Source organism: Micromonas pusilla (genome assembly GCF_000151265.4).
Source record: "Micromonas pusilla CCMP1545 genomic scaffold MICPUCscaffold_18, whole genome shotgun sequence".
Lineage (NCBI taxonomy): Eukaryota > Viridiplantae > Chlorophyta > Mamiellophyceae > Mamiellales > Mamiellaceae > Micromonas > Micromonas pusilla.
This window is the reverse complement of record NW_003315899.1, coordinates 80,000-98,356: the sequence shown is the minus strand read 5'-3', so window position 1 is coordinate 98,356 and position 18,357 is coordinate 80,000. Positions and strand designations below refer to the sequence as shown.

The window sequence follows — 18,357 nt, the reverse complement described above, 5'->3', positions numbered from 1 at the left end:
CGACGAAATTAATTTTCCGCGCGTCTGAAAACGGCGTTCTCGTCCGGTGCTGACATTGGCGCGCGGGAGCGACGGCGCGGAGGCACTTCCGACCGGCGCGCGACCGCGACCGCGTCCGGGGTTGAAGCGCACGCACGCGCACGCGTCAGCGCGACGCACGCAGCGCTCGGAGGATACGCCGCGGGAGCGCGAGAGGTGCGTCGCGCGTCGACGTCGACGCCGCGGAATTGCCGCCATCTCTCGCTTTTCGCCGCGTCCCCGTCGCCGGTCGCGGACGCCTCGTCGCGTCGCTCGCGCGCCGTCGTCGTCGCCGCGGAGCGCGCGCGCGTCGCGTGCGCGCGCGCGGGATCAACCGCGACGCGCTCGACGGCGTCGCGAGCGTCCGTGGCGTCCATTCGCGCGCGTCTCCGGAGAGCAATTCGAACCGTTAACCGCGTCGTCGTCGTCGTCGTCGCTCGCGCTCACCGCGCATTTCCCGCATCCCCGCGTCGTCTCCGCAGTTTGCCCCGCGATACGCGCGCACGGCGTCGCGAGCGCGGGAAGTGGTCGCGTTAGAATTCTCACACCATGGCGGACAAGGCGGCGGCGGACATCAAGGCGCTGAACCTTCGCGACCGGAGCGAGGACAGCGAGCGAAGAGACGAGGTGAGCGTACTTACTACTGTAGGCATGCGTACTACTGCGCGCACGCGGCCCTTCTCCTCCTCTTCCGTTTTGAGACGGACGGACGGACGCGCGACGCGCGATTCCGCGCGTCGGCCGCGTGCGTCCGAGTCGCTGGACTCGGCCGGGACCTCCCCCGCGTCGTCGCCCGCCCACGCGCGCGTTCCCACGACCGCGCGTCGCGCCGCGCCGCGTCGCCGCCGACTGACCGATCGACGCCCCCCGCGTACGACAGGCGTACGAAGCGCTGCGCATCGAGGGCGACCCGAACGAGGCGGGGCACGTCGTGACGACCGGCCGCCCGGGCGCGTCGGACGGCCGGACGATCTCGTACGAGACGAAGCGCGTCGTCGGTAACGGCTCCTTTGGAGTCGTTTTCCAAGCCGCGTGCGTCGAGACGGGAGAATGCGTCGCCATCAAAAAAGTCCTACAAGACAAGCGGTTTAAAAACCGCGAGCTGCAGATCATGAAAGTCTTGGACCACCCCAACGTCGTCGCGCTGAAGCACTGCTACTACAGCACGAACGAGAAGGAGGAGGTGTACCTGAACCTCGTGTTGGAGTACGTACCGGACACGGTGTACAGGCTGTCCAAGCAGTACATAAAGGCGGCGCAGCGCATGCCCGGGTTGTACGTGAAGTTGTACACGTATCAGATGGCTCGAGCGCTGGCGAACATTCACAGCGGCGGCGTGTGTCACCGAGACATCAAGCCGCAGAACTTGCTCGTGGACGGCGAGACGCACGTGTTGAAGCTGTGCGATTTCGGCAGCGCGAAGATTCTCGTCCGCACGGAGCCCAACATCTCCTACATTTGTTCGCGGTATTACCGCGCCCCCGAGCTCATCTTCGGCGCGACGGATTACACCACCGCGATCGACATCTGGTCCTTGGGGTGCGTCATGGCGGAGCTCCTCCTCGGGACGCCTCTCTTCCCCGGTGAGAGCGGCGTGGACCAGCTCGTGGAGATCATCAAGGTGCGTTCTATACACTGGTTCCCATACGACCGCGTTCGCGTGGTGAACGCCGATCCTTAAGGACTTTGCCCGGCGCATCTCTCCGCCCACCCCCCGCTTTCAATCCCCGCCCTCGACGCCTTTCAACTCCACCTGACGCCTTTCAACTCCACCCCGACCGCGTGACGCTCAAGGTGTTGGGAACGCCGACGCGCGAGGAGATTCACGCGATGAATCCCAACTACACCGAGTTTAAGTTTCCGCAGATCAAAGCGCACCCGTGGAGCAAGGTGTTCCACAAGAGGCTGCCCCCGGAAGCCCTGGACCTCATCTCTCACCTGCTCGCGTACGCCCCGGAGACGCGTTACACCGGGCTGGAGGCGTGCTGCCACGCGTATTTCGACGAGCTGAGGGACCCGGCGACGAGGCTGCCCAACGGCGGACCTCTCCCTCCGCTGTTCGACTTCTCCGCCGAGGAGCTCGCGACGTGCACGCCGGAGATGGTGAGGAAGCTATTGCCGCCGCACGTGGCGGGCGGGGTTGGCGGCGGCGGCGTGGGAGGGGGAGGTGGTGGCGGTGGAGGGAAAGATTGATTTGTTTCGATCGACGGAGGAGGAGGAGGAAGAGATTCAAAACTTATAACAAACGCTTCACCGGCTTGACTAGGCGACCTACTAGAATGGGATTGGGATTGGGATCGAGAGGGGGATCGATGACGCGCGCCGCGGCGGCGTTTTTATAATAGTATCCCCACGCTATCATCACCGCCGACAACGCGTCGTGTCGCTGTTTAGGGCCATTACATTCAAAAATAGTTCATCGGTCAGTTGAAAGGAGACGCGATCAAATGTTGAAACCGGGCGATGGGTGAAACACGTTTGTATAGAACGACTTAGCTGTCGCCCGACCGAATCCACAGCTCGGATTTCGGATTGCACGTCTGGCAGCCGTGCCCCGGCTGCGGACACTTGACATGCCGCGGACCCCCCCCTCGCGCGGGCGCGACTACCGCGGCGATCGCACGACGCCTCGTCGCGGTCCGCGGAGCGAGAGCGAGTACAGCGAGTACAGCGAGGACGGCCCGACGCTCTTCGGGAGCCTGCTCCGGACGCTCATGGCGGGCGGCGCGGTCGTCGCGGTCGCGATTCTGGTGCGCGACGCCGCGCGCCTTCATTCATTCGTTCGCGTTCGATTCGATTCGACGCGTCGGCCCGTCCCTCGCACTGGTCCCCATACGACAGCGTTCGCGTGGTGAACGCCGATCCTTAAGAACTTTTGCCGTCGTCTCTCTCCGCCCACCCCCCGCTCAGTACCCTCCGCGCCGGCCGCGTCAGTCGTCGCTTCGTTCGCCTCTGATCCTCCTCCGCCCCGCCCCCACCCCAGGCGAAGATCGAGCGCGACCAGCGCAACGGCGTCGCGCCCAAGCCTCGCGTCGCTAACGTCGTCGGCGCGCGTCCGATCGACGTCAGTCGATCCGTCGCCGGCTCCAAGGGCAGCTACCAGATAAAGGCGCGTTCTACACACTGGTCCCCATACGACCGCGATCGCGTGGTGAACGCCGATCCTTAAGGACGTTTCCCGGCTTATCTCTGCGCCCATCCCTCGCGTTCAATCCCGACACACCTCGACGCCTTTCAACGCCATCTGACGCCTTTGAACCTCACCCCGACATCATCGCTCGTGTGGACCCTCGACCCTCAGGAGGGCGACTGCCTGTACCGGATCGCGGTGAACCGGGGGATCGACCCGGACGCGCTGGAGCGCATGAACCCGGAGCTCGCGTCGAGGCCGCACTACCTGCAGCCTGGGGAGCTCGTGCGGATTCCGTGATGAGCGATGGGCGCGGGCGGACGAGAGGGGCGCGCGGACGAGAGGGGCGAAAAACGACGCTCCGGGCGGTTTTCGACGTCCTTCTGAATGTGTTTTAGACGAGAAGCGCGCAAGCGCGAGTATAATAATGTCAACCTAAATAACGAGCACGAAAGAGACCGACGAGACGACGAAGACGCCTTCGTAACGAACGCGACGTGTGCGTATTAAAATGATATCGATCGCGCGCTCGTTCGCCGTCCTCCTCTTTCTTCAAAACTCCGTCGAATCACGTCCGAACGAACGTCGTTAAAATGAATGAATGAATAATCTCAACGCGATGACGATCAGACGCGTCAAACCATCGTCCGTCCGCCCCGTCGATCATCACATCACAGCTCGAACACCTCGAACGCGGGCTGGTCGAACAGCTGCTCGGAATCGACCGCGCTCAACACCTTCCCGTTCGCCTTATCCTTCAACACGCACTTCACGACGAGCGACGCGACGTCCGCGCGGTTGACCGCGCCGCACACGCTCGTGTCCTGAGGGTCGTTTGATTGGTGGGTGATGTGGCGGGAAGTGATGTGATTGGTTAGTTATTTGATGACGTGGATGTTTCATTGGACGAGAGCGACGGAGAGATGCGCCGGGCAAAGTCCTTAAGGATCGGCGTTCACATCGCCGACGCGGTCGTATGGGAACCAGTGTGAGAAAATATGGACGCGCCTCCGTGAGAACCCCCGTGCCTGTCGCGGGCTCAGACTTCAGCCCGCCCGGTCTGACGATGCAAAACGGCAAACCCTTCTCCTTCGCGAGCTCCTTCAATCGGTCCTCCGCCTTGACCTTCTCGAGGAGGACCGGCTTGAGGGCCTCGTACACCTGCGGCGGCGGCGCGCCCTGCGAGTCTCCGGTGCCAATGGACGTCACGAGAACAAACTTGGGCATGCGTCCTTGCTCCTCCCCCTTCTTCACGCACGCCTCGATGAGGTTGATGTTCCCCACGCTGTCCGCGGTGGCGTCCGCGGGGGTGCCACCGATCGTGGACACGACCGCGTCGTACTCCTCGACCATGTCGTACGCCTTCTTCACGTCCTTATCGACGAGCGCGTCGCCCTTGCTTAGGAACGCGCCCATCTTTTCGATCTCCGCGCGGTCGTCGTTCTTGCGCTGCAACACCGTGACCCACGTGCCCGCGTCCTTGAGCTGGCGGACGACGTCCATGGCAACGCCGCTGCCGCCGGCGACGAGGACGGAGATGTTGTCCGGCTCGAGGTCCGCGTGAATCGCCAAGTTGGCCTTGCGGCGAAGGAGGACCCCGCGGGATCCTTTCGCGCGCGTCGTCAGCGCGGCGGACGATCGCGCGATCGCGCGCTTGGACGAGATGCCGCGCGCGGCGGCGGCGGCGGCGCAGGGCGCGGACGCGGCGATCGTGAACGACGCCATCGTTCGTAAAGGATGCGACGATGCGAGGAGGGGTGCGTGCGGTGCGGTGAAGCGCGCGCGCGTGAGTGCGGCGGAGGCGGAGGGAGCGCGTCCGGTCGCGCGTTTCGGCTCGGAAAAGCGGATCACGAGATCAGATCCGAGCGCCAGCCGAGCGCCGGTTGGCTGGAACGGTCGCGCGCGACGAAACAGTCAGAACTTCCGTGCAGCATCGTACTCGTATTTCCGTACTACACGTAGTTGTACTTTCACGCGAAGAAACTATTTTCGTTCATTCGTCGTCGAGTCCTCTCTCCTCCCGCGAGGGTCTCTCTAATGCACCCGCGTGACGCGCCGTCCCTCCGCGCGCTCGGTGACTTCCCCCCGCTGCGCCATCACCATGAGCGCGCGCATCACCGCCCACTCGTTCACGCCCAGCCGGGAGAGGTCCTCGACGAGGTGACGCTTACTCGCCGTGGCGCCGATGGCGAGCTTTTGTTTGATCATCGTCTCCACGCGAGTGAGCTCTTCGCGCTGCTCCGGCGTGAGCACGACCATCTCCGCGACGCCGCTTCGCGCGGCGTCGATCGTGGACACTTCGAACAGCCTCAGAGCTTCCTGGACGTGCTCCTCCGTGACGTGCGGTTGGAGGCACATCTTCGCGAGGGATTCGCTCACGCGCGTGATCGCCTCGAGCTGCGTCGGACGACGGAGGGATACGATTTGATTGGTCAGCGATACGATTTGATTGGTCAGCGCGTGATCAGATACGATGACGTGGCATATCATGTGGTCGACAGTTACGAACGAAACGAAACGAAACGAACGAAACGAAACGAACCTGTCGGACGGTGATGGGCACCGCGGGCGCGCCGCCCTTCTTCGCCCGCTCGCGCATCTCCTGCCGGTATTTCACGTACTGGTCCTCCAGCATCTTCGCGCTTCGAGGGACGATGCGAGGCGAGCACTGCGACCGGCAGTACTCGATGTACCGCTTCAGAAATTTCTGCTCGCGCTCTTGCTCCGGGTTTAGCGCGGATCCGCCGCCGGCGAGGACGAGCGAGCGGTCGTCGCCGGCGCTCGCGTGCATGGACAGAACGTGATCCGCGATCTGCAAGTCGCGCTCGTATAAGCGCTCGTCGCGGACGATGAAGATGAGGTCGAAGCGCGAGAGAATCGTCGTCTGGAGGTCGATGTTCTCCTGCGCGGTCTTCAGGTCGTCGTAGCGGCCCTGTTTTTTTGATTTCGTCGGAGGATGGATCGAAGGGGATGGCGTCGACGGACGGACGTGAGAAAAGCGTTCGTTCGTTCGTCGAAGGAAAGGAAAGGAAAGGAAAGAACGCGCGGCCGGCCTCGGATGTTCACTCGTTTAGCGCGTCGTCAGAGCCGAGGCTCGGGTGACACTGCAAACTTCGATTGCTAAACAGCATTCGTCACCGACCGACCGAAAAAAGACGAGAAGAGATCTCCCGAAAAGGAGGGACCGACTGACGCGAGCGCGAGCGCGAGCGCACCGACGGAGGGTTCGCGGCCGCCAGCACCGCGGTCCTCGAGTTCAACACCGTCGTGATCCCCGCTTTCGCGATCGAGATCGTCTGCTGCTCCATGGCTTCGTGAATCGCGACTCTGTCCTCGTCGCGCATCTTAGGGTCGTTCCATACAAGCGAACGTCGGGGTGGAGTTCATAGGCGTCAGGTGGAGTTGAAAGGCGTCGATGTCGGGGATTGAAAGCGAGGGGTGGGCGGAGAGAGACGACGGCAAAAGTCCTTAAGGTTCGGCGTTCACCACGCGAACGCCATCGTATGGGGACCAGTGTAAATACGAACGCACCTTATCGAACTCGTCGATGCACACGCACCCTCCGTCTGCCAACACCATCGCGCCGCCTTCGAGGTAAAACTCGCCGTCGCCGCCTCTGATCACGGACGCGGTGAGACCCGCGGCGGAGGAACCCTTGCCGGAGGTGTACACGCATATCGGCGCGGTCTTTTCCACAAACTTCAGAAACTGCGACTTGGCCGTGGACGGGTCGCCCATGAGGAGGACGTTCACGTCGCCCCTGCGATGAAAAAAAGTGGTGCGTTCATCGGTCATCAGTTAGTTGAAAGAAAGGGACCCACCCACGGACCCACGCGATCAAATGAATGTTGAAACAAACCGATGGACGGGCGGGTGAATGACGCGTGGTGCGCGACGTACCTCAGCCTCGCGCCGTCTCTCGTCGTCTTTCTCGCGCCGGAGAAGAGCAGACTCGCGACGGCGGCTTTGACGTCGTCGGATCCGAAAATCGCCGGCGCGATGCGGCTGCGGATGTCTTTGATGACCTCCTTGAACGGCCGCGCCGCGAACGCCTTGAACTCCGTGTGCTCCGCGTCCGTGAAGTGCGCGTTCCCGCGCGCGCCCTCGCTCTCCTGCGCCAGCCCTACCACTTTCAGGTACGGCTGCGAGATGGACACGCCGCCGCCGCCGCCGCGTTCTTTCGCGCCCTTGCCCCCCGACGGCCCCAACGAGTACGTCCCCATGACCTTCACCCTCGTGCCCGGGGTTATCGACTGCACGAGGTTGCGCTCGACGACGATGAGGAGGTGCCGCGGCATCTCCCCGGCGGGGACGTCCTCCGGGTTCTCCTGCGGGTCGTTGAAATGCGTTGAAAGGCGTCAGGGGTGGAGTCGAAAGGCGTCATAGGGTCGAACGTTGAGATAGATGGGACGCGCCTGCAGTTTCATCGTCTGTTGGTCCATGAACTTCGACTTATCCGGCAGGACGATGAAAGGGTCGATCCCGCAGCCTCCGCCGTCGCCGATCGCGCCGTCGCCGCCGCCGCCGCCCGCGCCGCCGCCGCCGCCGCCCGCGCCGTCGCAGAACCGCGGGACCACCGTGCCGGCGTACCCGCCCCCCAACGCGATGTGCTTCGTGTTCCGGCACGTCTTACACTGAATGCACAGCCGCGTTGCTTTCGATTTCGCCCTCGAAGTCGTGATCACGATGCCCGGAACGTACACCATCTTCGAGACGTCCTTGCTGCTCAGCGACCGCAGCGGCCGCGGGTTCTCGTGACTCAGGAGGTGCACCTGGATCTCGACGTGATCCGCGAAGTGCGCCGCCGCGCCGCCGACGCCGGCGACCACGGCGGTGGAGTTGGGATCGTTTTGCGGATTGATCGCGGACTCGTTGCGGAGCGACTCCACGACATCCACGGCTGCGGCGAACGTCGGGGTGGAGTTCAAAGGCGTCAGAAGCGGAGTTGAAAGGCGTCGAGGTGTGTCGGGATTGAAAGCGATGGACCCTGGGCGGAGCGATGCGCCGGGCAAAGTCCTTAAGGATCGGCGTCCACCACGCGAACGCGGTCGTATGGGGACCAGTGTAACCAGAACGCACCTGCAGCCTCGAGGACGGGGACGTACGTGTCCGGGCGCGCGCGGAGTTCCTTCGCGAGCTCGGGGTCGTGCGCTGCGAGAAGAGAAGCGGGAGGGGGAAGTGGGAGGGAGGCGCGCGAGGCGGGTCAGCCGACCAGAACAGAACGCGCGCGGAGGAGAGAGCGGAGAGAGAGACACCACGCACGGGAGAAAGTTTGCGATCGTTGCGCGTCGTACGCGGTCCGACGCATCGATCGATCGATCGATCGGGGACGCCGTCCGATCGTCGCGCTTTCACGAGACACGAGACACCGACTCCCCGCGACGAAACCGAAACGCGTCGCGCGCACCTATGACGTCGTCCATGAGCACCGTGAGCTCCTGCGGCGGCATCGCCTGATCCAGCGCGTCGCGATACGTCAGCCGCCCGTCCGGGTAGTCCGCCGTGGGCTCGCCCCTGAAGTTTCGAAAAAAGTCGGCAAACTTCCGCCTCGCCTGCCCGGGGGTGACTCCGAGCGCGTCTCCGCCGCCGCCGCCGCCCGGCGCGTCGCCGTCGCCCGCGAGGCCGCTGTCCGTGAAGTACACGTTGCCCTCGTCCCATCCGGACATCGTGCGGCGGCGAAGTCGCGCGAGCGGGACTGACGAGGAGCGAAATCTCAGCAAGTCTCATCTCATCGACGCGACGCTCGCGCCGAGCGCGATCGGCGGTCGTCGGTTTTAGAGTCATCAGTCGCGAAATTATTGAAACCGCGCGTGAAAGGTTGGTCGGTGAAAAATCGAGCCCGACCCTCCCGCCGGGCTCAATTTCACCGCGGCGACCGATCGACCGGCGTCGATCAGATCGCACCCTCGGCAGAGCCGTTGGGGTCTCGTCGCGAATCGATCGGTTCGTTGTTGCCTTCGAACGAACTTTTTTTCGTTCGTCGTCAACGGACGGACGCGCACATCGCACGCGCGCGCCGCCGTCGTCGTCGTCGTCGTCCTCCTCCTCCTCCTCTCGCGGACGCAACGAACGCGCACGCGCATCCATCGCGTCGAAAGAAGACGCGCCCTAAACCCATCGCGTCTTAAGCGCGTCGCCGCCGCCGTCGCGTCGTCGTCGTCGTCGTCGTCGTTCGATGTCGACGTTCGGGGCGAATCGAAACAGAAACGCGCCCGCGCCGTTCGCGCCCGCGGGATCTCGCCCCGCGGAGGTGAACCGCTTCAACGTCGGGGGGCCGCAGCAGCCGTCGTCGCCGCCGCGTACCGCCGGCTTCGGCGGCGGCGGCGCCGGAGGAGGCTTCGGAGGCGGTCCGCGCGGCGGGTTCCGCTTCGGCGTCCGCCGCGACGAGCGCGACTACGACGCGAACGCGAACGCGAACGCGAACGATCCGCGCGCGGCGGCGCAGGCGCAGGCGTCGACGCAGAACGCGGACGCGGCCGCGCGATCGCGACGCTTCGGCGGGAACACCGGCTACGGCGACGTCGCGGTCCGCGGCCCGCGAAGAGCGGGAGCCGACGCGAGAGGGCTTGGTAACGATGCTCCGGCTACTACGACGCGAACGGAAAACAACGCGGGCGGCCCCGCGCCCGTGTTCAAACTCACCGGGCACGACATCCCGGCGTTGTCGCACGCGGGAAGCAGCGGCGGCGGGTCGAGGTTCAGGTTCGGCTTTGGCGGCGCCCGCGCGCCGCCGTCCGCGTCGAACGACGGCGGCGGCGGGAGCGAAGCCGGCGGGACGTCCGCGGCGGGCGCCGACTCGCCGCGAACGCCGCGGGGGTTCGTAGGCGCGTTCTCTTCACACTGGTCCCCATACGACCGCGTTCGCGTGGTGAACGCCGTTCCTTAAGGACTTATCCCGGCGCATCTCTCCGCCCACACCACGCTTTCAATCCCGACACACCTCGACGCCTTTCAACTTCAACTGACGCCTTTGAACCTCACCCCGCCATCGCTTCGTATGGAACGACCCTAGGCGCGCTGTTCAACCGCCGCGCCGCCGCGGAAGCGCGCTCGAGCGCGATGGGGGACGCCGCCTACGCGCGGCTGAACAAGCGACCGCTCATCACGTCCGTGTCGCTCGCGCAGGCGCGTCCCATCTCACACCAGACTGATCCCCATACGACCGCGTCGGCGCGGCGCGCGCCGATCCTTAAGAAGGACTTGACTTTCTCTCCCGGCGTCTCTCTCTCTCCGTCGCTCTCTGTCGTCCAATGAAACGTCGAACATCCACGTCATCAAATAACTAACCAATCACATAACTTCCCGCCACGTCGCCCACCAATCAAACGACGACACCTCAGTACCTCTACTTCGCCGCTATGTGGGACGTCGTCTACTTTTGGACCGCCGCGCTCATCATGATCTACAAGGGCAACGCGTTGCCGTACCCAAACGTCGGACACAACTACTGGGGCCTGGAGTTCTCGTACCTGTTTATGTACATCGTCGTGGAGTGGCTGCGGCTGACGCTGATGGGGCAGGGCAACGCCGCGCTGAGCAAGAAGCTCGTGTACCGAAGCCTCTTGATCACGCCGATCGTTATTTACATGCACGTGTACTACATGGTCCAGCAGACGTACATACTGGAGATGGAGGTGCTCCTGAACGCCATCTCGATCGCGACGACGGGGATCACGTTCATGTCCGGATGGTTCGTCGCGATGGGTCTGCCCGACGCGGACGCGGACGGGATGCGGTGGGTCGGAGGAGGAAATGGAAATTATAATGGAAATAATTGGAGGGGAGGAGGGGCGCCGACGGGCGCGGCGGCGGCGGCGATGCGATCGCCGGGGCGGGGTCCGAACGGCGCCCAAGCGCTTTCGCCGCCGCGGGCGACGTTCACGGTCACCGGCGGCGCGAACTGAGGGAGAATTAAGCGAGAAGTAAGATCCATCTATCCATCCATCTATCCGTCTGTCGTCGCGCGGCGCGCGCGCTCTCTCTCTCGGACGCGTCCGTCTGTTGTTCCCGACGGTCACAGCGGGCCTACTATCTCATAGACTATCTTATACGAAAAGAAAGAAGAAGAGCGCTCCGCTCCAACTCGCGCGCCGCCCGCCCGCCCGCGCTCGCTCGCTCACGCGAGGTAGTTGTACACCTGCGCGTTCCCGCGGTCGCGCTCCAAGTACTCTCGGTCGATGAGCGACTCGATCCGTTTCTTCAGATCCGCCGGCTTGGCCGGGAACTTGATCTGGTTGAAGAGTTCGCCGACGAGCAGCTGATGGTCGTTCCGTACGAGCGAACGTCGGGGTGGAGTTGAAAGGCGTCAGGTGGAGTTGAAAGGCGTCGAGGGCGGGGATTGAAAGCGAGGGACCCTGGGCGGAGAGAATCGCCGGGAGAGAAAGTCTTTAAGGATCGGCGTTCACCACGCCGACGCGGTCGTATGGGGACCAGTGTAACCAGAACGCGCCTGATGCGACAACGTCTTCCTCGTCTTCATCACGCGCACGATGGCCGCGTCGATCTGATACTGCCGGTCCTGGAACACGCGCTCGTTCGTCGCGTCGTTGTCCTCCTTCGTCTCCTTCATCTGTATCGAGTTCACCTTTATCCTCGTCAGCCGCTCGTTGAAGTCGTCGTTGACGGCGAAGACGTCTCCGTCGTCGACATCCTTGCCCTTCGGGGTTTTGCTCAGCACGCGTTGGTTCGCTTTCCCGCACGCGAGCGATTGCAACGTCCGCCGCAGCTCCTTGTCTTCGATCCCGGTCGCGTCCTTAAGCTCCTCGAACGACATCGTCTCCGCGTCGTTGAAGAGCATGAGAACCACCGCCTGAAACAGCGACACCGCGAGCTCTTTAACGCCGCACTTTGGAAACTCCGCGCGAAGCAAGACGTGCCCGAGCGCATTTTGCCACACCAACCTGCGCCCGCCGTGCTTGCTGAGGTAATACTCGCTGAACACGCGCTGGAGGTGGTCGAGCTCGCGCGGGAGCTTCACCTCGCACGGGGCGTACGTCGGCCAGTACCCCGCGGTGAGGACGTGGACGAACACGTCGACGTTTTCGGGGAGTTCTTTCGCGATCTTTTCATCCGCCGCGAACCCGCGCATGATGTCTCGCGACGTCTCCACGTCTTTGAACATCCCCTCGAGCTTCGTCGTGAACTGCGACCCGCACTCCGCCTTCAGACGGCTGATCATGCTCTTCTCCGCGTCCACGGAGGCGCTCTTCGAGAGCAGAAGACGCTTCGCGAGGTCCTTCTTGTAGAACGCCTCGAACACGTCCTTGCCTTGGATGTGCCTGAGGGCGATTCCGTACAAAACAAGTTCACCGGTCAGTTGAAAGGGGACGCGATCAAATGTTGAAACCGGGCGAAGGGTGAAAAACGTTTGTATAGAACGCACCTGAACAACGTGAGCACCGCGTCTAGGGTGCGCTCCATCTCTTCCTCGTCGACGTACCCAGACTTGGAACCCGCGCGAAGCTTACCGTCTACGTACTTAGCGATGAGCTCCGCGGGTCGGTTCCGACGCGAGTTCACGAACGACTCGAACGCCTCCTTGAGCGCGTTCGAGAAGAGCTCGAGGCTGCCGCCAAACGCGTCGGACACGATCCGCTCCAACGACTCCTTCACGTCGAGCAAATTCTGCACCATGTCCTTATCGTTCTCTTCGTCCTGCACGATCGCCGCGCCGACGCGCTTCGCCCTCGCCGCGAACGCGTCGCGCAGCTTGTCCACCTTGTCCACGCGCGCGCACAGCGCGTGGAGCCGCCGCAAGTCCTCGATCCTGTTCTCCGCGCAGAGCGCGTCGAAGCCTTTGTCTAACACGCCGATGACGTGCGTCTCGACGAGGTTCTGCTCGACGCACCGCGTCAGCGTCCGTCGCGTCGACGCGTCCAAATACGTCGACGCCCTGTCCTCCTCCTCCGCCAGTCGCGCCTCGCAGTGCGTCAAAAAACCCGCGGCGTCGGAGCTTTGCGCCGCGCGCGTGCCCTCGGCGCGGTAGTACGCCGCGGAGTGGTCCAGGAACGCGCGCTCGAAGTGGTCGGCGTAGAGCCCGAGGTTGACGAGCGCGGCGGTGAGTCGTTTGATCCGCGCGCGGTCCACCGCTTCGCCGTCGCGTTCTCTCTGTATCGACGCCAGCAACCCCCTGGTCGTCTTCCGCACGATCTCGCCGACGTCCTCTTCGACAACGGTAACGCCTGAATTCGAAGCGTTACCAACACCCCCACCCCCACCGCCCTCTTCGTCGCCGCCGACGAGCGACGCGCGAAACAGCATCAGCCCGAGGTCCCACACGCCCTTCACCCCGGGCGTCTTCGCGCAGTACGCTCGGTCCAGGTACAAAAATATAGACCGCGTCGTGAGCGTCGAAGCGCAGTGATCGCTCCAGCACTCGTCCACGCGCGAGAGGAACGCGATCGGGTCCGGGCACGACCGCGATCGCAGCGCTTTCAACTGCGCGATCGCGCGCGCTTTCATCGCGGCGCGGAGCTTTTGATAGAGCGAATCGGCGAGCTTGTGCGAGCACGCGTCCTCGACGCGGCGGTAGAGTTCCTCGAACGACGCGGCGACGGCGCGCTGCGGGTCCGGCGGGGGTCGAAAGGGTTGGAGTAGTTGAAAGGCGTCAGTGGTGGAGTCGAAAGGCGTCATAGGGTCGGGGATTGAAACCACCGTGGGGTGGGCGGGCGGCGGAGAGAGACGAACGCCGGGAGATGAGAAAGTCCTCAAGGAATGAAGTTCACGACGCGAACGCGGTCGTATGGGGACCAGTGTAAATATGTGTGATGATGCTCCGAGGACGCGCCTTGGCGTGTATCGCGTCGATCGCGCCGCTGAGCGCGTCCCACGCCTTGGCCTCGAAGTCCGCCGGGAGCTTGGGTTTCTCTGCGGCGGCGGCGGGCGCGGGGGAACGGCGGTGAGGAGGGAGCGGGGACCCAACGGCGGGACGATGACGTTGGGAGGGAGGGAGGGAAAGACGCGCGCGGCGCGCCCGTCGCGCGATCTGACCGACGGGGACGACGACGCTCGCGCGCGCGCTCGCACCTTTGAACGGCTTGATCGTGAGCTTCCTCCCCGCGCTCGCGGGCTTGACCACCTTCCTCGCGAGGTTCCCGACGCCCCCCGAGCCCTCCGCGCGCTGCGCCCACTCCTCCATGGCGACGTCCGCTCGCGCGATATCGCGCTCGGTCGTTCAAAGGAAGAGGAGGAGCGATGGACGGGTCGGGTGGGTCGATCGATCGAACCCCGACGCGCGCGGCGCTGCGCTCCGCCTCCCGCCGCCGCTCGCTTCCGGTCGTCCCGCTCGACGACGCGACGACGACGACGACGACGACGACGACGACGACGACGACGACGACGACGACGGTTCCTCGCCGATGAGAGTTGTGGTCGGAGGCGGCTTCGTCGACGGCGACGCGACCGGACGCTCGCGACGCGCCGTTCGATGCGCGCGATTTATTTCATCGGGGCGAACGAAAAAAGTTCATCGGTCGGTTGAAAGGGGACGCGATCAAGTGTTGAAACCACGGGGTGGGTGAAAAACGAAACTATCGCGCGGTCGTTCGATCGGACGTCTACAGTACGTCTTCGCGCGGAGGGGGAAAGAAATAACGGAAATCTCAACAGCGCCGCGGACGTCATCCGTCGACGCGCGATGGCACCCGCGGACCGCCCGTCCACGGCGCCGCCGCGGCGGCAGACGAGCCAGGCCGCGGAAGCGAACGTCAAAGTCGTGCTGCGATGCCGGTGCGCGCGCGCGACGCGACGCGACGCGACGCGACGCGACGGGAACCGATCCCCCGTCGTCGTCGTCGTCGTCGTCCCGTTATTCGTTCCGTTGCGCGAAAACGACGACACCCGACCTCATCGCCATCTCTCCCCCCCCCCCCTCCTCGCGTCCATCGCGTCGCAGCCCCATGAACGCGACGGAGCTCGCCGCGCGGATGCCCGAGGTGGTCAAGACGCGCGTCGGCCTCGACCAGTGCGTCGTCGCGCAGACCGTGGGGAAGGGGCCGCACGAAGAGACCAAGAAGACGGTGGAGCGGACGTACAGCTTCGACCGAGGCGCGTTCGCATTCACACTGGTTCCCGTACGACCGCGTTGGCGTGGTGCACGCCGGTCCTTGAGGACTTTTGCTCTCTCCCGGCGGGCGCATCACTCCACCCGCCTCTCGATGGTTTCAATCCCGACGCGCCGCGACGCCTTTCAACGAACTCATCCACGCATCCGCCTGACGCCTTTCGACTCCGCCCCGACGTCGTCGACGCGTCATCGTACGGAACGACCCGCCCGCAGTCTTCGGCGCGGACGCGAGCCAGAGCGACGTGTACGACGGCGCGATCGCGCCCATCGTGGAGGAGGTATTGGAAGGGTTCAACTGCACGATCTTCGCGTACGGGCAGACGGGGACGGGGAAGACGCACACGATGGAAGGGGATCTCTCCGCCGTCGGCGTCGGTGAGCGCGCCGCGCCGACCGACCGCTTCCCATACGCGCGCCGTGTGCCTCACGTTTTGACACGTGGGAATAGAATCCACCAATCACACGCATGCGAGACTGACACATGTCCTCCCTCGACCAATCATCATCAATCATCATCGCAGACGGCGGCGACGCCGACGCGTTGCCGACGGACGCCGGCGTCATCCCGCGCGCCATGGCGCACGTCTTCGAGTACCTCAAAGCGAGCGGCGCCGAGTTTGAAGTCAAGTGCACGTTTCTGGAGCTGTACAACGAGGAGATCACCGACCTTTTGTCCCCGGAGTCGCCCGCGGAGGGCACGCTCGAGGCTGCCAACGCGGAGAAGCGCCGGCACAACCTTCTCGAGGACGGCAAAGGCGGCGTCAGCGTGAAGGGCCTCGAAGAGATCACCGCGCGGTCCCCCGCCGAGATTTTCCAGCACCTCGCGAGAGGCAGCGCCAAGCGAAGGACCGCGGAGACGCTCTGCAACAAGCAGTCGTCGCGCTCGCACAGCGTCTTCAGCGTGACGATTCACACGCGCGAGCACAACGCCGCGAACGGGGAGGATCTGATCAAGCAGGGGAAGCTTAACCTTGTCGACCTGGCCGGGTCGGAGAACATCTCGCGGTCGGGCGCGAAGGACTCGAGGGCGCGCGAGGCGGGAGAGATCAACAAGTCGCTGCTCACGCTCGGCCGCGTCATCACCGCGCTCGTCGACAGACTCGCGCACGTCCCGTACCGAGACTCGAAGCTGACGCGTTTACTGCGAGACGCGCTGGGAGGGAAGAGTAAGACGTGCGTCGTCGCGACCATCTCGCCCGCCAGTCAAAACGTCGACGAGACCGTCTCCACGCTCGAGTACGCGCGCAGAGCGGCGGCGATCAAGAATAAGCCGGAGGTGAACGCGCGGATGACGAAGACGGGGTTGATCAAGGACCTTCAGAATGAGATCGAACGCCTGCGCTTAGATTTGATCGCGACGCGCGAGAAGAACGGCGTCTATCTGACCCCGGAGAGCTTCGACGCGAGCGAGAGCGAACGCGAGGGGTTGCGACGGCGGACGGAGACGCTCGAGAGGTGCGTTCTATACACTGGTCCCCATACGACCCCGTTCGCGTGGTGAACGCCGTTCCTTAAGGACTTTCCCCGGCGTGTCTCTCCGCCCACCCCTCGCGTTCAATCCCCGACCTCGACGCCTTTCAACTCCACCTGACGCCTATGAACTCCACCCCGACATCGCTTTGTATGGAACGGCCCTCAGCGCCTTGGGCCTCGCGAAGAGCGAGCTCGCGTCGATGACCGCGCTGTTCGAGACGCAAAAGATGCAGCACAAAGCTTTGGTCGCGGAAAAAACGGACGCGGTCGAGGCGTTAACGCACGCCGAGGCGAGGCTCCAGACGACCGAGAGCGAACTCGCGGAGGCGGCGATGGAGCGAGAAGAACACGAGCACGTCCTCGGGGAGTTTGAAAAAGCCAACGAGACGCTCGGTCGCGCGACCGGGAAGCTCGCGGACGTCTTGTCGCACGCGAGGCGAGACGTCGAGGGCTTGTTCGGCAAGCTCGAGAGGAAAGCGGGCTTGGAGCGGACGAACGAGGAGGCCATCGCCGCGATCAAAGAGAGCGTCGCCGCGCGCTTGATCGAGATGGAAGAGCGCCTGAGCGAAGCCGCGGAGCGAGAACGCGAGCGGCGGAGAACGCACGTCGCGGCGATGAAGGCTTTCGCGAAGCGCAAGGACGAGGAGACCGCGGCGCTGCGGAAGAAGCTGGACGCCATGGCTGCCGAGATTAACGCGACGCGGGCGTCGCTCGACGCGCGTCGCGACGCCGACGTCGCGGAGATTGACGCGATGGCCGAGGCGTTGGCTGCCTCTCCGGAGAACGAGGCGGTCATGACTCGGAGCGCGGCGGACGCCGGCGAGCTCGCGGCGACACTCTCGAGCGCGTTCGCGAAGCTCGCGCGCGACGTCCCGACGGGCGGCACGCCCGCGCGGGAGACGGTCGCGGCGGCGTTGACGACGCCCGTGGAAGCGAAGACGATGGCGCGGATGACGTTGCGTCGAGAGGCGACGCTCGCGGCGTTCAGGGCGACGAAGGCGGCGGGGGGGGGCGGCGGGGAGAAGGCTGCGGGCGCGCATCCGTACGACGAGGACGACGACGAGGAGGAGGGCGGCGGCGAAGACGCGGCGGGCGAGAGCGCGGTGGACGTACTCGACGTCACGGCGGAGGCGGAGGAAGAAGACGTCACGCCGCCGGCGCCGACGACGACGGAGGAGGAGGAGGAGGAGGAGGAGGAGGAGGAGGAAAAAACACAAAAACCGGCGATGTGCGCGTCAACGCGCCGCGGAGGAGGGACGCGCGGTCGGTCGACGCGCGGCGCGGCGAAGAAGACGGCCGCCGCCGCCGACGCGGAAGACGCGGCGGCGGACGACGGCGGCGACGCGGCGGTTGACGTTTCGTCTTCCCCTGCGCCGACGAAAACGAAAACGTCCGCCGGGAGCCGCGGGAGGGCGCCGACGACGACGAAGATTCCGACGCAGGCGAAGAACCGCGCGCCGCTCGAGCCGCTCGAGCGCGAGAACAGCGTCGAGCCGCCGCGCGCGTGATGCGACGCGACGCGACGCGACGCGATGGATGATCGCGCGACGAACGACGAACGACGACGGGATGTACATAGCCCGCGGCTCTCGTCTCAGCGAACGAACGAATTGGTTATTTTCGCGTGTCGAAAAAGAAACGCGCGGCAAAGAAGTCATCAGCATCTGATCTG

General features: G+C 64.6%; 8 protein-coding genes across 8 annotated transcripts; 5 read left to right on the top strand and 3 right to left on the bottom strand.

The window, feature by feature from the left end:
* The first annotated feature begins 95 nt into the window (after positions 1-95).
* Positions 96-2,471, top strand: GSK3 (glycogen synthase kinase 3). The gene is made up of 4 exons (XM_003064730.1): positions 96-195; positions 501-645; positions 899-1,639; positions 1,813-2,471. Exons 2-4 carry the CDS (start codon positions 568-570, stop codon positions 2,209-2,211), a joined length of 1,218 nt encoding a protein of 405 aa, XP_003064776.1. The 5' UTR covers positions 96-195; positions 501-567; the 3' UTR covers positions 2,212-2,471.
* A 120-nt stretch (positions 2,472-2,591) lies between these two features.
* MICPUCDRAFT_54583 (uncharacterized protein) lies at positions 2,592-3,448 on the top strand (the record flags this gene model as incomplete). Its single annotated transcript, XM_003064729.1, has 2 exons — positions 2,592-2,844; positions 3,189-3,448. The coding sequence occupies 2 exons, from the start codon at positions 2,592-2,594 to the stop codon at positions 3,446-3,448; spliced, it is 513 nt and encodes a 170-aa protein (XP_003064775.1).
* A 186-nt stretch (positions 3,449-3,634) lies between these two features.
* Positions 3,635-4,651, bottom strand: MICPUCDRAFT_46063 (uncharacterized protein; the record flags this gene model as incomplete). Its single annotated transcript, XM_003064609.1, has 2 exons — positions 3,635-3,972; positions 4,169-4,651. The coding sequence occupies 2 exons, from the start codon at positions 4,649-4,651 to the stop codon at positions 3,820-3,822; spliced, it is 636 nt and encodes a 211-aa protein (XP_003064655.1). The 3' UTR covers positions 3,635-3,819.
* Positions 4,652-5,182: 531 nt separating this feature from the next.
* MICPUCDRAFT_43598 (uncharacterized protein) lies at positions 5,183-8,814 on the bottom strand (the record flags this gene model as incomplete). Its single annotated transcript, XM_003064608.1, has 7 exons — positions 5,183-5,545; positions 5,691-6,080; positions 6,680-6,908; positions 7,049-7,476; positions 7,543-8,048; positions 8,228-8,299; positions 8,556-8,814. The coding sequence occupies 7 exons, from the start codon at positions 8,812-8,814 to the stop codon at positions 5,183-5,185; spliced, it is 2,247 nt and encodes a 748-aa protein (XP_003064654.1).
* Positions 8,815-9,628: 814 nt separating this feature from the next.
* Positions 9,629-11,089, top strand: MICPUCDRAFT_49281 (uncharacterized protein). Its single transcript, XM_003064728.1, has 3 exons — positions 9,629-9,972; positions 10,161-10,273; positions 10,489-11,089. The coding sequence occupies exons 2-3, from the start codon at positions 10,208-10,210 to the stop codon at positions 11,050-11,052; spliced, it is 630 nt and encodes a 209-aa protein (XP_003064774.1). The 5' UTR covers positions 9,629-9,972; positions 10,161-10,207; the 3' UTR covers positions 11,053-11,089.
* A 460-nt stretch (positions 11,090-11,549) lies between these two features.
* Positions 11,550-14,503, bottom strand: MICPUCDRAFT_49280 (uncharacterized protein; the record flags this gene model as incomplete). The annotated part of the gene is made up of 4 exons (XM_003064607.1): positions 14,174-14,503; positions 13,935-14,014; positions 12,588-13,708; positions 11,550-12,426 (listed from the first exon to the last, which is right to left on the bottom strand). Exons 1-4 carry the CDS (start codon positions 14,283-14,285, stop codon positions 11,550-11,552), a joined length of 2,190 nt encoding a protein of 729 aa, XP_003064653.1. The 5' UTR covers positions 14,286-14,503.
* A 921-nt stretch (positions 14,504-15,424) lies between these two features.
* On the top strand, positions 15,425-16,500 carry MICPUCDRAFT_4389 (uncharacterized protein; the record flags this gene model as incomplete). The annotated part of the gene is made up of 2 exons (XM_003064727.1): positions 15,425-15,587; positions 15,734-16,500. Coding segments are annotated over 2 exons (930 nt in total), but the record flags the coding sequence as incomplete, so codon positions are not given.
* A 517-nt stretch (positions 16,501-17,017) lies between these two features.
* On the top strand, positions 17,018-18,193 carry MICPUCDRAFT_43593 (uncharacterized protein; the record flags this gene model as incomplete). Its single annotated transcript, XM_003064726.1, has 1 exon — positions 17,018-18,193. One exon carries the CDS (start codon positions 17,018-17,020, stop codon positions 18,191-18,193), a length of 1,176 nt encoding a protein of 391 aa, XP_003064772.1.
* Between the last annotated feature and the right edge of the window lie 164 nt (positions 18,194-18,357).

Excerpts from the sequence above, each read along its gene's own strand:
- GSK3 (XM_003064730.1), top strand. The coding sequence starts at position 568 with ATGGCGGACAAGGCGGCGGCGGACATCAAGGCGCTGAACCTTCGCGAC. Across the intron at positions 646-898 it reads ACAGCGAGCGAAGAGACGAG|GCGTACGAAGCGCTGCGCAT; the intron begins GTGAGCGTACTT and ends CGCGTACGACAG. Across the intron at positions 1,640-1,812 it reads AGCTCGTGGAGATCATCAAG|GTGTTGGGAACGCCGACGCG; the intron begins GTGCGTTCTATA and ends GTGACGCTCAAG.
- MICPUCDRAFT_49281 (XM_003064728.1), top strand. The coding sequence starts at position 10,208 with ATGGGGGACGCCGCCTACGCGCGGCTGAACAAGCGACCGCTCATCACG. Across the intron at positions 10,274-10,488 it reads CGTCCGTGTCGCTCGCGCAG|TACCTCTACTTCGCCGCTAT; the intron begins GCGCGTCCCATC and ends ACGACACCTCAG.